Source organism: Ictalurus furcatus, chromosome 2, assembly GCF_023375685.1.
Source record: "Ictalurus furcatus strain D&B chromosome 2, Billie_1.0, whole genome shotgun sequence".
In the NCBI taxonomy this organism is placed as follows: domain Eukaryota; kingdom Metazoa; phylum Chordata; class Actinopteri; order Siluriformes; family Ictaluridae; genus Ictalurus; species Ictalurus furcatus.
Genome location: NC_071256.1, coordinates 11,251,807 through 11,267,672, shown reverse-complemented (window position 1 = coordinate 11,267,672; position 15,866 = coordinate 11,251,807). Strand labels below are relative to the sequence as shown.

General features: G+C 42.8%; 1 protein-coding gene across 3 annotated transcripts in view; it reads left to right on the top strand.

Moving 5' to 3' along the window:
- Positions 1–4,543, top strand: part of disp1 (dispatched homolog 1 (Drosophila)) — a 30,568-nt gene extending 26,025 nt beyond the window's left edge. For all 3 annotated transcript variants that reach the window (XM_053647637.1, XM_053647631.1, XM_053647643.1), the window contains one exon: positions 700–4,543. In XM_053647637.1, the coding sequence (XP_053503612.1) occupies positions 700–4,224 (3,525 nt within the window). In that variant the 3' untranslated portion in view covers positions 4,225–4,543. The remainder of the gene's footprint in view (positions 1–699) is intronic.
- Positions 4,544–15,866: the final 11,323 nt, after the last annotated feature.

The following is a 15,866-nucleotide window of genomic DNA, read 5'->3' as shown; positions in this document are numbered from 1 at the left end:
ATGTTCCTTACACTTGGCTAATGTAATACAAAAGTAGGACAAATGAAGTACACTATTTTTTTTTTGGACAGATTTGTTCTAATTTTGTTTGGTTGTGTGACCAATTGTTGCCTGTTCTTCTTGATATCTGTTAAAATTCTTTCAGATGTCCTACACAGCCTTCTTTGAATCACGTCTGGAAACTGATGTTTTTGACATTTAATTTAATTTTGTATATAATTTCTAGATTAGAACTGCATTTTCATTTTCTCAACTTGAATCCATGCAGAGCACACACATTTTTGGGCCAGACTGTAAAACCTTTGCCTGATAAGACCCAATTTACTTCAGTTCTTTAATTTACGAAAAACTGACTTTGCAAGTTTGGCTTCTAGTTACGTTTTTGGTTATAGCACAAATGATTGGTACCCTTGTTAAAAAAAAAAAATTATTTTATTTTTTTTTTATTATAAAAGTGGAAAGTGTCTGTGGTTAATTAGTTAAATCTCACACTGAAGATTTGTGTGCATGTTTTTATATTCACAACAAGAAGGGTGAATACTTCAGTTCCGGGTCATAACAATAAAAAAAAAATGTTGAAAAGTTAATAGTTGGTGAATATTTATGAAAAGCACTGTAAATTTGGGGTCTAACTGCTGGTAGCTTGCACTGTTAGGCATTGATTAAATAAGCACATTAATAATAATCATGTCTTCTCAGGTTCGATCCCATCCACAGTACTGGAGTTTGTGTCAGCGTGCCACATCTGCCTCTTGTTGTCCTAGCTGGACCCTGGGGAACTACATAGCTGTGCTCACCAACAAGTCATCCTGCCAAAAGATAACGGAAAGGGATGTATCACTTACCTTAAAGGTCCTACGCTCTTGTGCCAAGTACTATTATAATAGCACATTAGGCCCAGAGTGTTGGGATGTAAATACCCGCAGGAAAGACCAGTTCAAGTGTGCCAGTGTCCCCAGAAAGTGCACCAAATACAATGCTGTATATCATATCCTACATTTCTTAGTGGACAAGGATTTCCTTAACCCAAAGAGCATTGAATTCCATCCACCCGATCTCAAGTACAGCATGCTGTTTTCTCCCACAGAGAAAGGTGAAAGTATGATGAACATTTACTTGGACAACTTTGAGAACTGGAACTCCACAGATGGCATCACCACTGTCACTGGTATAGAGTTTGGCATCAAACACAATTTGTTCCAGGACTACCTTCTTACAGATACTATGTATCCTGCAATAGCAATTGTGATTGTGCTAGTAGTTATGTGTGTATACACAAAGTCTGTTTTCATCACCATCATGACCATGTTTGCCATCATCAGCTCCTTAATTATCGCCTATGTTCTTTATCGGGTTGTCTTCAATTTTGAATTCTTCCCCTTTATGAATCTTACGGCATTAATCATTCTTGTTGGAATTGGCGCGGATGATGCTTTTGTGTTATGTGATGTGTGGAACTACACAAAAATTGACAAGCCAAACACTGAGCTCTCTGAAACTGTAAATGTCACACTTCATCATGCAGCTCTTTCAATGTTTGTCACCAGCTTCACTACAGCTGCTGCCTTCTATGCTAATTACGTCAGCAACATTACAGCCATCCGCTGCTTTGGTGTCTATGCAGGCACTGCTATCCTGGTCAACTATGTTCTGATGGTAACCTGGTTACCTGCTGTGGTGATTCTTCATGAGCGATACCTGCTTAACATCTTCATGTGCTTCAGGTCACCGCATCACACCACAAGCTTTTTGAAGAGCATATATCGGAATGCCAACAAGTGCCTATTTGCTCTATCAGAGTGTTCCCGCATTTTCTTTGAAAAAGTATTGCCATGCATTGTAATCAAGCTGCGTTACCTGTGGCTCTTTTGGTTCCTGGTCATAACTGCTGTTGGAGCATATATTGTCTGTGTAAGCCCTAAAATAAAACTACCTTCCTTGGAGCTATCAGAATTTCAAGTATTTCGCTCCACACATCCTTTTGAACGCTATGATGCAGAATACAAAAAACTGTTCATGTTCGAACGTGTCCACCATGGAGAAGATCTCCACATGCCTATTACCATAATATGGGGTGTTATTCCAATAGACAGTGGTGATCCCATGAACCCCAAAAATAAAGGTAAACTGACACTTGACACAAGTTTTAACATTGCCAGCCCTGCCAGCCAAGTATGGATTCTCAACTTCTGTCAGAAGCTCAGGAACCAAAGCTTTGTGTTCCAGTCTAATGAACAAGATTTCACCAGTTGCTTCATGGAGACTTTTAAGCAGTGGATGGAGAACCAAGACTGCGATGAGGCTAGAGTCTACCCATGTTGCAGTCAGTCCACGTTCCCCTACAAACAGGATGTTTTTGAGTTGTGCATCAAGCGAGCTATTATGGAGCTGGATCGCAGCACTGGCTATCATTTGGACAGTAAGACACCAGGGCCAAGATTTGACATTAATGATACAATCCGTGCCATTGTGCTTGAATTTCATAGTACATATCACTTCACCTTAGCATATGAAAAAATGCATCTGTTTTACCATGAGGTGGATTCCTGGATCCAGGAAGAGTTAAAGAACGCTCCAGATGGATTAAGCTATGGTTGGTTTGTCAGCAACTTGGAATTCTATGACCTCCAGGATAGTCTGTCTGGTGGAACACTTATTGCCATGGCACTGTCAGTGGTGGTTGCCTTCAGTGTTATGCTCCTAACTACCTGTAATATCATTATTAGCCTTTATGCCATTATCTCTATCGCTGGAACCATTTTTGTAACTGTGGGATCATTAGTGCTTTTGGGGTGGGAACTTAATATACTAGAGTCTGTTACTATCTCAGTAGCTGTAGGGCTTTCTGTGGACTTTGCAGTTCATTATGGTGTAGCATACCGTCTTGCTCCAGAACCCGATAGGGAAGGGAAGGTGGTTTTTTCATTGAGCAAAATGGGTTCAGCCATTGCCATGGCAGCACTCACCACTTTTATTGCTGGAGCAATGATGATGCCATCCACAGTACTGGCTTACACCCAGCTTGGTACATTTCTGATGCTAATCATGTGTATCAGTTGGGCTTTTTCTACATTCTTCTTTCAGTGCATGTGTCGCTGTATCGGTCCACAGGGCACTTGTGGACAGATTCCTATGCCTAATTTGTTTGCGAAGTGTCATGCTTTCAAAGCAGGTGCCTCTGACTCATCGACCACCTACTGCGAAGGAAAACCCTGCCAGGCAAGCAAATACCAGTCAGATACCAGGGGACAAGTGGTAGAGTTTGAACTTGAGCCATTGGCAGCTAATGTTAGAAATGTGGAAAAAACGGAGGTCCAAAATGCATGTACTCAACTAAACAGTGAAGGTGCACCTGAACATGCATCTTGTTGTCCATTGAACAACAAAATAGACTGTGTAAAAGAAAATTCTGATCCTAATGACATGAAGAACACAGATTCTGTATATCTGCATAATTACTCTTATAATAATGGCTGTACCTGTGGCCATTTTTTGTCCCAGCACAAAATGAGCACACACTGGACCCATCGCCACACCTGTATGCAAGAAAAAGAGTGTCCATGCCCAGCTTCACAGTTTGCTTCAACAGGCAGTCATGTAGCCAAAGATCAGAGCATCTTCTCCACCCTAAATACATTGCACACAACTATGAATCATGATGTGAACCATGTCCACTGTGTTCCTGCCCATTTCCACAAGTGTTCCCAGGCCCAAACCACAAGAACTAGCTGTCTCAAAAAGCATGGCTGCTACCATAGGGGATGTAATGTGCCCACATTGCACCATCAAACACAGGACCCAACTAGAGCTGATGAATCACACTTAACCAGTCCATGTAAACCCCCACCTGATGCCATAAATGCTCGAGCTCACACTCCGCAGCTTTCTGTATGTCAGTGCTGCACATTACCTCAGACGCCCAGAGACTGCATGATTGATGATGGAACACATAAGTCAGGGGACAAAGCATTAAACCACATAAAAAGCAATGTGGCAAATGCTTCTGTTTTGGTGCAAGATTACAATGATAAACTTAAGGTGGCTCCCACCATGTTTGACAGAAGTGTGCAATGCAAGCAGTACCACAGAACCACAAATGAAGACTCGCCCAAAAGAGACAGTTACTTAAATGGTACTTTAAAAGTAAACTGTAAGCAAAAAACTGATGCAAACGTCCAGGTCCTTCCCTTTAACTCCCTCTCTTTATCTGAAAGTTTATGTTGATGAAGAGAATGAGGGGAAAACTTGAAGGACAACAGAGAATATACATTGCTATAGGGCCATACATGCAATTAAATGTGCAAAATTATGCAATTACTGTTTCTTGTGTGTTTCTCATTGTCCCTTTGCTAATGATTTGTCATGTCATTTGCTGGAGATGTTCTCAAATGCACATGACCTATATACTTTTTAATGCTACTAACTGGAGTCACGATGTATAAAGTGTTTATAAGCAAGATGGATTATCGCATTACATAACTCATTAAGAATGAAAAAGAAAAAATGAATGACAACTTGATGGTAATTAAAAATATCAAATCAATCTGCTTTTGCCGGTATGTATGTGTAATTTTTTTACTGATAAACTGAAAGACTGTTCTGGGTGACACCAGATTACACAAACGCAGTAGAGGGTGAGGGGTTAATGCTTCAATTGACTAAATCTCGTAACCTGGAATTTCCAACCTCCAACTGGAAAACAGTACAGAAAACACACGCTCAACTCAGAATTAATACTCGTAAAAGTTCAGCATATGACAACATATAAACATGGCTGCTAAAAGTATCAACAGTAAACAAAGTAGCACTTCTTTACTTTTAAATAAGTTATACTGTGTATATACTAGTATTTCCTGTAATTTTCTATTTCCATACATATTCGCTTGTTAAAACTGTAACACTGACTATACACTTTGCTGTTTTGAGATCATTCATATAATAGACGCACAGAGAGGCATCTATATTTTTTCCCATTTTGTGGCTTGAATGCACGGAGGTCGAAAATGTTAAAAACAACCTTAAGTATAAAGTTTTGGAGCAGTGCAGTATTGGTATTATAGTTAAAGATGTTTTGTTTGCATGCTACACATGTGTGTGTGTGTGTAATATATATATATATATATATATATATATATGTGTGTGTGTGTGTATTGTAGAGAAACAGTGTTCCTTTTATGTTCCTCCATTAACCATTAAATGGCTCTTAAATATGCCACACACTTCCTGGTGATGTAAAAAAAGACTCCGCATATACTGAATCATCCTGGTAAGGGTGAATGTTCATGCTCAAGCTTGGAGCAGCAGAAAGAACTCATTTTACTGAGTCATCCCATTGATGGTCTGGAGGCAGAAAGGAAAGGAAACACTGGGGGCTTGCCTGGGACTAGTGTCACCTACACTCTAACCCCAATAAAGATGGGCTGTTTCTGTAGGACGTCTTCTTGGTTTCATCCGACTGCTGAAGCCATGGTCCACAAAGAGCGTACAAAGCATAAACGGGATCTCATTGTTGAAGGGTATCGATCAGGAGAGGGGTAGAAAAGTATTTCCAAAATTTTATATGCACCGTGGCACAGCGTGAAGGCCATCATCAACAAGTGGAGAAAATGGGGTACCACAGTGACCTCACCAAGAACAGGGGAATTCCAGAAAGCAGGTTCTGCCACTTACCTGGGTAAGTTTACTCAGAGTTAAATGATAACCTTAACTTTCTGTTCCAAAGACAGTGGTAACTTTTAGGGTATCTAAGTAGCCATGTTCACTCTCGGAACATAATTTGGTCTGGAGCAGGTTTAGTTTCAGGATTCGTTTATTTCAGAGAGCTGACGGAGCATACCGTGTCATTTTGAAGAATATCCAGATGAATATTTGCAGGAGTGTTACTGTTTTTCATGAGAATCGTTAATTTATTTAACAAACCTTTTGAAACTTCACACTGCCAACTTGACGCATTGTGGATCAGCGCTTAACACCGAGCACATTTTGTGTATTGCCCTTCATTTTTTTGCCACAAGGAGTTTTCTGTATATAATGTGGGTGATGCAGAGTATGTAGGGAAAGTCAACTGTGTGTAGGACCATTCATACTGTCATATCTCTGCAAAGCAGCCACTCCATTTTCCCAGAATGCAACACGGACTACAAACATGGCCTGATCCAATCCCCAGGGTTTTAATTAAAGACATCTGATTCCAATTACATACACGCACACTACTTCTTTTAAGAGGCTCTCATTCGCTATCTAGTTGTGAAATATACACTCGGCTGCCTTTTGTCTCTGTCGTTACCAAGGCTTGATTGTGTTTGTTTATTCTGGTTTTGACTTTGTTCTCGTTTACAACCTTGTCTCTTTGCCTTGCCTAGTTTGGACTGTTTAGCTGATCGATTGTTCCTTGCCTGCCTATGTACCTTGATTGCTGAGTGATCCTTTGGACTTATTTTATTAAATTCCCATACCTGCACTTGCTTCTGTCTGTGCCTCCATTACATGATGGAATACTTTGCTGTAACATGGACGTAGCAGGTACGCTGGACTGGTGACAAGCCGTCGACACCCACGGACAGCTCATGGGAGAACACCACCAACAGCTCACCTATCTGGTCGAAAAAGTCACTTGACTTTCCCAGAGCACATCGGCAGTCATGCAGACTTGAACCCCATTTCCTCCGATATCAGCGCCAGAGAAGTATGCAGGTGATCTGGCGTGATGCAAGGGTTTTATCCTGCAATGCTCATTGTTCTTCACCAGCTACGCCAGCATGCCGGAGGTATGCAGGATAATCCACTTCATGGAACTGCTAACTGACAAAGCTCTCACCTTGGCAACAGCTGTATGGGAGCGAGGCGGCAAGCCCATCTCCTTGTATGAACAGTTCACGGGTTGTTTCGATGTGTCTTTGATCATTCCCTTGAGGGCAAACAACCGGGAGAGGAGCTCCTGACCATCTCTCAAGGTCCCTGCCGCATAGCAGAATACGCCTTGGAATTTCAGACCAGTGCTATGAGGAGTGAATGGAATGAACCCGGGCTGAAAGCCGTGTGTTGCAACGGATTAAACCCAGAAGTGTTCACGGAGCTAGCCTGCCTTGATGAGCAACTCGCCCTCGGTTCACTCATAGACTTGTCCATTCGTGTCAATCACCTGCTTCAGAGCCGTTGCAAATTCTGGAGTGAGGGAGATCCCACTGCAACATGCACCACCTCTGAACCTATGCAGCTGGGGCGCGCATGCAACTCAGTGAAGAGGAAACGGAGAGATGACGTTGAGAGTTTTGATGTTTTTACTGTGGACAGAATACTCATTTCATCCAGCAGTGCCCACTCAAGACTCGCTCTGACATTGGGGAGAGTGGGGGTTCCCTGCTACCAAAGGGAGAGACCATCCTTCCTGGAGAGTCCTTCCTGGAATCATTCCACCTTGGGGAAGGGTGTATCCTCTCTCAATGGCAGAGCAACAAGCCATGGGGGAGTATATTCAGGAGGTTCTCCAACATGGGTACATCAGACCCTCTACATCCCCTGCTTCAGCTGGTTTCTTCTTTGTGGAGAAGAAGGGAGGTTGCCTCAGGCCATGCATAGATTACCGAGATCCCAATGAAGGTTCTGTCAAATACGGTTATCCCTTGCTGCTGGTTCCTGCAGCCCTGGAACAGCTCAGAGCCGCAACAATTTTCACGAAAATAGATCTTTGCAGTGCATACAACTTGATCTGAATCAGAGAAGGAGACGAGTGGAAAAACTGCCTTCATTACCACCTACGGCCACTACGAGTATTTGGTCATGCCATATTGGCTCGTTAGTGCCCCCTCAGTGTTCGTGTCTCATAAATGATGTTCTGAGGGACCTGTTGGGGGAAACTGTGATCACTTACATGGACTATATTTTGGTTTATTCCAATACCCCTGAGGAACACATCCTTCACGTGCATCAAGTTTTAAAGAGACTTCTCAAGAATCAGCTCTACGTCAAGGCAGAGAAGTGTGAATTCCACCAACACACCATATCATTCTTGGGCTACATCATCAGCCCAGAGGGAGTCACTATGGACCAAGGCAAGGGGAAAGGTGTGGTGGATTGGCCTACTCCATGCACTGTCAGAGTTACAATGATTTCTCGGCTTTGCCAACTTCTATTGATGTTTCATCAGGGAATACAGCTCCATGGCACATCCTTTAATGTCCTTGCTGAGAGGTAAGCCGAAGTGCCTAACCTGGAATCCACCTGTTGACGTGGCACTAGAGGAACTTAAGAACACGTTAACTACAGCTCCCATTCTCAAGCACCCAGATCCCTCCAAACCAGTCGTCGTAGAGGTGGATGCCTCGGAGACTGGAGTAGGAGCCATCCTGTCACAGAGATTTGGAGAGGAGCCCAAGCTTCATCCAGTTGCATTCTTTTCCAAGAAGTTATCCCCCACGGAATGAAACTATAATGTGGGCAACAGGGGGCTCCTGGCAGTCAAATTGGCCCTCAAGGAATGTCGACACTGGTTAGAAGGAGCAACACACCCATTTGTCATCTTCACAGACCATAAGAATCTAGAGTATCTCCGCATAGATAAACGTTTGACAACCCGTCAAGCCCACTGGTCTTTGTTCTTCTCACGCTTTCAGTTCAGGCTATCCTATCAACCAGGATCAAAGAATATTAAAGCTGACGCTCTCTCCTGTCTTCACGGCACAGAACTGCAAGATAACCACGTGGTATTCATCCTACCACCTTCATGTCTCTTTAGCACCCTTGAATGGGAATTAGATCAGCTCCTGGCAAGAATGCCAAGGTCACAAGTTCCAGCAGCATGCCCGCCAAGAAAACTGTTTGTTCCCGATAGAGCTGCAACAACGATTATGATAATCGATTATGAAAATCACTGTGAACGAATCTCATTTTTGATTAGTTGGTCTCCGCGCAGCACATTTACTTATTACGTTACTTCTGTTCCGAAAACACGGTCCCGAGAGTAAATACTAAAGTTGTATCCCAAATGATGAACTATACACTTACACTATGCATTGTGTTCTAGTTCAAGGGGTTTAATCCTCATTTCAACCATATACAATTGGTACAGTACACAGCGAAACGAAACAACTTTCCTCTAAGACCATGGTGCTACATAAAACAACACACTAACCACATGAGATGACACATAACTAAATAAGATCTACAAACATTCTACATAAAGTGCACGTGCGGACATGTGCTAACAATGCAGGACAGTACAGTAACTACTAAAACAGGACAATGGGCACAGTGACAGCGTAGCGCCGAACAGCACGTAGTTTTAGTGTGGAAGTGTCTGATATAACAGGTAGTGAAAAAAATAGGTGCCAAGGAGTAACAATATAATTTAAAAATGGTATAAATGTAAACATAACCTGCTATGACTTAGTATTCAGCAGATTAGCTTATACTAAACATGGACATAGCAGTTATTGTGGTAGCAGCCAGATAAAGTGTATATAAAGTGTATATAGTGACAATAAATTAGATACTATATTTTGTATAATACAGTAGCAGCAAAAAATGCAACAGTGTCAGTGCAGGAATGTGCAAATATTTCAATGGGAGTGGGTTGATGTTCAGTTGTGTGTGTGTGTGTGTGTGTGTGTGTGTGTGTGTGTGTATCAATTCGGCCATCTTCAGTCGTCTTGACTCAGTTTTGCCACCGGATCATGGTGGTCACCGGGAAGTGAGAGTGAGGCCGATGCCGCGCAAGTCTTCCTCACTATAATCCAATTCACGCACAAGTCGAGTCCCAGTTTGTGTTCTCCATAATGGAGGCGGAAATGGAAACTTCGGTCTTCGTCGAAAGCGACGGACGAACTCCTGTATATCAGTCCAGTCTCTGAGTATTGAGGAGTCTGATTGCTTGTGGGAAGAAGCTGTTATATAGTCTGGTTGTGAGGGCCCGAATGCTTTGGTACTTTTTTCAAGACAGCAGGAGGGTGAAAAGTGTGTGTGAGGGGTGTGTAGGGTCATCCACAATGCTGGTGGCTTTGCAGATGCAGTGTGTGGTGTAAATGTCTGTGATGGGGGGAGACCCTGATGATCTTTTTAGCTGTCTTCACTATCCGCTGCAGGGTCTAGCGATCTGATGTGCAATTTCCGAACAAGACAGTAATGCAGCTGCTCAGGATGCTCTCAATAGTTCCTCTGTGGAATGTGGTGGGAGATGGGCTTTCTTCAGCCTTTGCAGAAAGTAGAGACGCTGCTGGGCCTTCTTGGCTATGGAGCTGGTATTGAGGGACCAGGTGAGGATCTCAGTCAGGTGAGCACCAAGGAATCTGATGCTATTGACGATCTCCACGGAGTGGCCACTGATGTTCAGCGGAGAGTGGTCACTCCGTGCTCTCCTGAAGTCAACAACCATCTCTTTTGTTTTGTCCACATTCAGAGACAGGTTGTTACCTCTGCACCAGTCCGTTAGCTGCTGCACCTCCTCTCTGTATGCTGATTCGTCGTTCCTGCTGATGAGGCCCACCACAGTTGTGTCATCGGCAAACTTGATGATGTGGTTGGAGCCATGCATTGCTGCACAGTCGTGAGTCAGCAGAGTGAACAGCAGTGGACTGAGAACACAGCCCTGGGGGGCACCAGTGCTCAGCGTGGTGGTGCTGGAGATGTTGTTCCCGATCTGGACTGATTGAGGTCTCCCAGTCAAGAAGTCCATGATCCAGTTGCAGATGGAGGTGTTCAGGCCCAGTAGGTTCAGCGTTCCAGTCAGGTGCTGAGGAATGATTGTGTTGAATGCTGAACTGAAGTCTATGAACAGCAATCGAATGTAGGTGTCCTCCTTGTCCAGCTGGGTGAGGGCCAGATGTAGGGTGGTGGCGATGGCATCATTTGTTGAGGGGTTGGTGCGATACGCGAACTGCAACAGGTCCAGTGAGTGGGGCAGCAGGGTCTTGATGTGCCTCATGACGAGCCTCTCAAAGCACTTCATGATGATGGATGTGAGTGCGACTGGACGGTAGTCATTGAGACAGGACACTGGAGACTTCTTCGGCACAGGGACGATGGTGGTAGCCTTGAAGCACATAGGAACGATAGCACTGCTCAGGGAGATGTTGAAGAGGTCAGTGAAAACATCTGCTAGCTGATCTGCATGTCCTCGAAGCACTCTGCCAGGAATGTTGTCTGGTCCTGCAGCCTTCCGTGGGTTGACTCTGCGTCGAGTTTTCCTCAAATCAGCCGTGGTTAGACACAGCACCTGGTCGTTGGGAGGAGGGGTGGTCTTCCTCGCTGCCACATCATTCTGTGCCTCGAACTGAGCGTAGAAGTTGTTCAGCGCATCTGGACGGGAGGCATCACTGTCACAGGCGGGTGATGATGTCATGTGGTTGCTGATTGCCTGAATGCCCTGCCACATGCTCTGTGTGTCGCCACTATCCATGAAGTGACTGGATTTTGTGGGCACGTGCATGCTTTGCCTCCTGATGGCCTGGGACAGTTTGGCCCTCGCTGTTCTTGGGGCCGCCTTGTCACCCGCCCTGAAGGCGGAGTCTCGGGTCCTCAATAGTCATCTCGCACCTCCGCAGTCATCCACAGTTTCTGGTTGGTGCGTGTGGTGATAGTCTTGGAGATGGTGACATCATCAATGCACTTGCTGATGTAGCTTGTTACTGAAGCCGTGTATTCCTCCTAGTTGGTGGAATTGCTGTCAGTTTGCAGCCTCCTTGAATATGTCCCAGTCAGTGTGCTCAAAACAGTCCTGTAGAGCGGCTCCTGCTGGCCAGGTTTTCACCTGCTTCAAAACCGGTTTGGAGCATCTGATGAGCGGTCTGTATGCTGGAATTAGCATAACAGAGATGTCGTCTGAGTAGCCGAGGTGGGGGCAGGGCTCTGCTCTGTACGCGCCGGGGATGTTTGTGTAATCAAGATCCAGCGTGTTCGGCCCCCTCATTGCAAAGTCCACATGTTGGTGAAATTTAAGGAGCACTAACTTGAGATTTGCATGGTTGAAATCTCCGGCGATAATAAACAGTCCATCGGGGTGTGTTCTCTGCAGTTCGCTAATAGCCTCATACAGTTCACAGAGCGCCTCCTTAGCAGTAGCGCTGGGGGGAATGTATACTCCGATTATCAGAATAGTGGTGAATTGGTCTGCATCTAACAGTCATAAAGTCCACCAGCGATGAGCAGTAACTAGAATCTAGCACAGAGTTCTTGCACCATTCCGTGTTGATGTAAACACACAAGCCACCACACAAGCCTTACCACACAGAGCTGCATTTCTGTCTGAAACAAGGCAAGCCTGTCTAGCTGAATGGTGGCGTCCGGAACTCGGTCGCTGAGCCACGTCTCCGTGAAAACAAAGACGGAGCAGTCTCTAAACTCATGCCGCGTTGCCTGCTGGAGTCCGATGTAATCCAGTTTATTTTCCAGGGAGCAGAGGTAGGAGAGCAGGATGGACGGAAAAGCCGGCCATTTGGGTTTGCTTTTAGCCTAGCATGGACCCCCGCCCTATTCCCATGCTTCTGCTTCCTCGCACACCGCTTTTGAAGTCTCCTCCCCCGGCCACCGGCATCAGGTGACGCCAAGGACTGGAGGCCTGGTCTCTGCAGCAAGCCAAGATCGCATAGCTTCTCCAGCAGATCATCATGCAGGTTGGTTGTTGCATGATTTCTGTATTTTAGCAGTTTCTGACGCTGGTAAACATGAACACCAGTTTCTCTGATGTCCATGTGCTATAAAAAGACGGGCTACAAAATACGACAAAAATAGCACCACTTGGATCTGGAGAGGCGGCTGCGTTCTACTGCCGTGCTGCCATCTTGGATCTCATATATATATATATATATATATATATATATATATATATATATATATATATATATATATATATATATATATATATATATATATATATACACAAATGTATATGTGTGTGTGTGTGTGTATATATATATATATATATATATATATATATATATATATATATATATATATATATATATATATATATATACACACACACACATGTATATGTGTGTACTCTACCATCTAGTGTGTGAATTTTAAAAAGGTAATATCATCTAAAATGGAACACTAGTGTTTTTTTTGTTTTTTTTTTTACCAACCAGAGGTATAAGCCGCTTCCTAGTCAGTGGCACATGATGTCATATGCATGTAATGCGACGCCGCTAGCTTTAGCCTAATACCCAGAGTCACCGACCTTGACTTTCTTTAGTTTACTGTTTGTCACTATTATCTTTTATTCCCAAACATGACCTCACTCACCGTCAGACGGAGGCGAAATCATCAAGTGACTGAGAAAGAAAGTCCTCTAAGGCAGGAGAGCATTTTATATTTAACACTGTGGAGAAGATCAAACTTTATAAAGCGGAGATTGTATAGCATGGAAGCACGACAGTGATGTTGTTGTGAGTTGCTTAAAAGGTTTAGTTTAACTTAAGTTTATTGGCATTATATGCTGTATCAGTGTAACTTCTGTTGTTTATTATAACGGAAGTGGTGTGTTAGTAACGAGGCCTTGTTGCTCCTCATTCACGGTGTAGACGCAGTGATAGAGTGGGAGCGCAAGTAAGATCTGTAATGTCTAATTAAAATATTATGATCAAAAGTAAACACAAGTAAAATAATGTCTAAGGCAGTGAGTAACAGAAATCACAAGGTGCAGTGAAAGTGAGTTTTTATTACTAATATTTAAGACTCTAGTTTAATTCAGTACTTTCTGGGCATCCATAAAAAGTAATGCAGATACTGTTATATATTTAATGTGTGTGTGTGTGTGTGTGCGTGTATGTATAAATATATATTATATAATATATATTTAATGTGTTTTTATGTTTGGTTTGGGGGATTTTAGCAGTGAGGAGGGATTTTGCTTTGGGGGTATTAAGAGTAAGTGGATATTTCTATTTGGGTTTGGGGCAAGTAGCAATGAGTGTTTTTTTTTAATGTTTTTATTTTAGGGGTTGGGGCTTTTAGCAATCAAGAGGGTATTTATTTCAGGGTTTGGGGGTATTTAGCGGTCATGGGGTATTTTTGTATTTAGGGGTATTTAGCAGTGTGTTTATTTATTTATTTGTTTGTTTATTTATTTATTATTTTAGGGGTTGGGGGTATTTAGCAAGTAAGAGAGTATTTATTTTGGCGGTTGGGGTTTTTTTTTTTTTTTTTAGCAGTTAGGGGATATTTTTGTAGTTTGTAATCATATTACACTCTGGCAAACTTTAATTTATCAAAAGTGAAGATGCACCAAAGCAAAGGACAGGGAAAGGATTTGAAGCATCCAAAACTTCATAAAATCAACTTCTCTGCAGTTAACTGTAATAGGTTGCTGAGGTTAGAACTTCGTGTTAATTGCCAAAACACTCCTGCACTAATCTTACGTAGCAGTCCAACCTTGGAAGCAGTGTAAATATAGCTACAGAAAACACTCAAAAGAACTGAAGTGCACAGGCAAAAAACATTTAAGCTTAAGCAAAATACGGATCATCCAAAAACCCTCACAGAAGATTGGACTCGAGCAGAAGAAAAGGTGACCATCATTAGTCATAAATTATACACAAACCATAACAATACTTGGCACAAGCTCTCTGGACCTAATACAGCCACCAGAAAAACATGGCCTTCGTAATGGGAGATTGCTATGATTAGATGGAAAGGAGCTTGATATTGGTTATTCTGACTGTAAATGTATATCGTGATGGCTTCATCACATTCAAAGGCTGGGAAGCTAGCCTTAGCACACAAGGTGATGGAGGACATTAACACCTCAGACAGAAGAGCCATTATTAGCAGGAGGACTGGCTCTAGAATGGCTGGTAAAGCACTTGGTAAAGAGGGGTGAAACCTTGACCAAGTCATGGAGGAGGGCTCTGAAGAGGAAGATCAACACTTACCAAATTACACACTACTGATCAGGCAGCTGGAGTGTACAGTGTCCCAGCTAGAACACAACCTGTCATTACAGGAAGTGGAGCTGAAATGGATCTGAATGATCTGCTACTCTCCAGAGCCCTCAACAGTATAAAGACCAGCTGAGCTGCATACAAACAGAAAAGGTCTGAGGAGGAAGCTCAATGTACTGGCTTCAGAGACAAGCATCAGCATTCCTAACATGTAGACATGAAGACAACCAACCCCCTAGAGAAACCAAAATGTCAGCCAAGAACTAGGTGCTAGGTTACCGATCAGACAGTCTGGGGTTCACACTCCTAAACTGCCAAGCTGTCACTATTGGGCCCTTGGGCAAGGCTCTTGACCCTCTCTGTTAGGAATCAGAAGAAAATGGAATAAACTTTCTATGACATTATATTTTGGAGTTATTATTGTAGGCATGTGTCCAAATGATGCACATACTGGCGGCGCTAGAGCACTTGAGTGGCCTACAATGTTTGCCCCAGAATAATAATAATAATAATAATAATAAGCAGAAAACATACAAGTCCTCAAATATGGAAATAGAAGGAAAAAAAAAGGTGAACAAATGGTGAGAAGCAACAGCAAATATGCACACAATATACACTCAACCAGAAAAGTAAGTAAAAGCAAGACAGAAGTGTGTGTGTGCAGGTGTGTGCAACTTCATATTTGGTTAAAGCCAAAAATTGTTTTAAAGGCTGTCAATAATTGTAGCACATATGTTTTAAAAAGAATATACTATATTTTGAACAAGAAGCTCCTAAGAGTATGTTTTTGCTAGCCAAGTAGTTAGAATGATCCCATTTTATTCATTTTTTCCATTCTTTTTTTCTTCAATCTACTGTTGGGTTTTACTGTAAATAAAATTTGACAGGTCCCCTTTATATATTTACTCATTTACAACATTTTTATTGTACAACATAGCAAGAATGTTTGATTTGTTTCACTGTTTATGTGGTTGCTCATCCCATCCCATC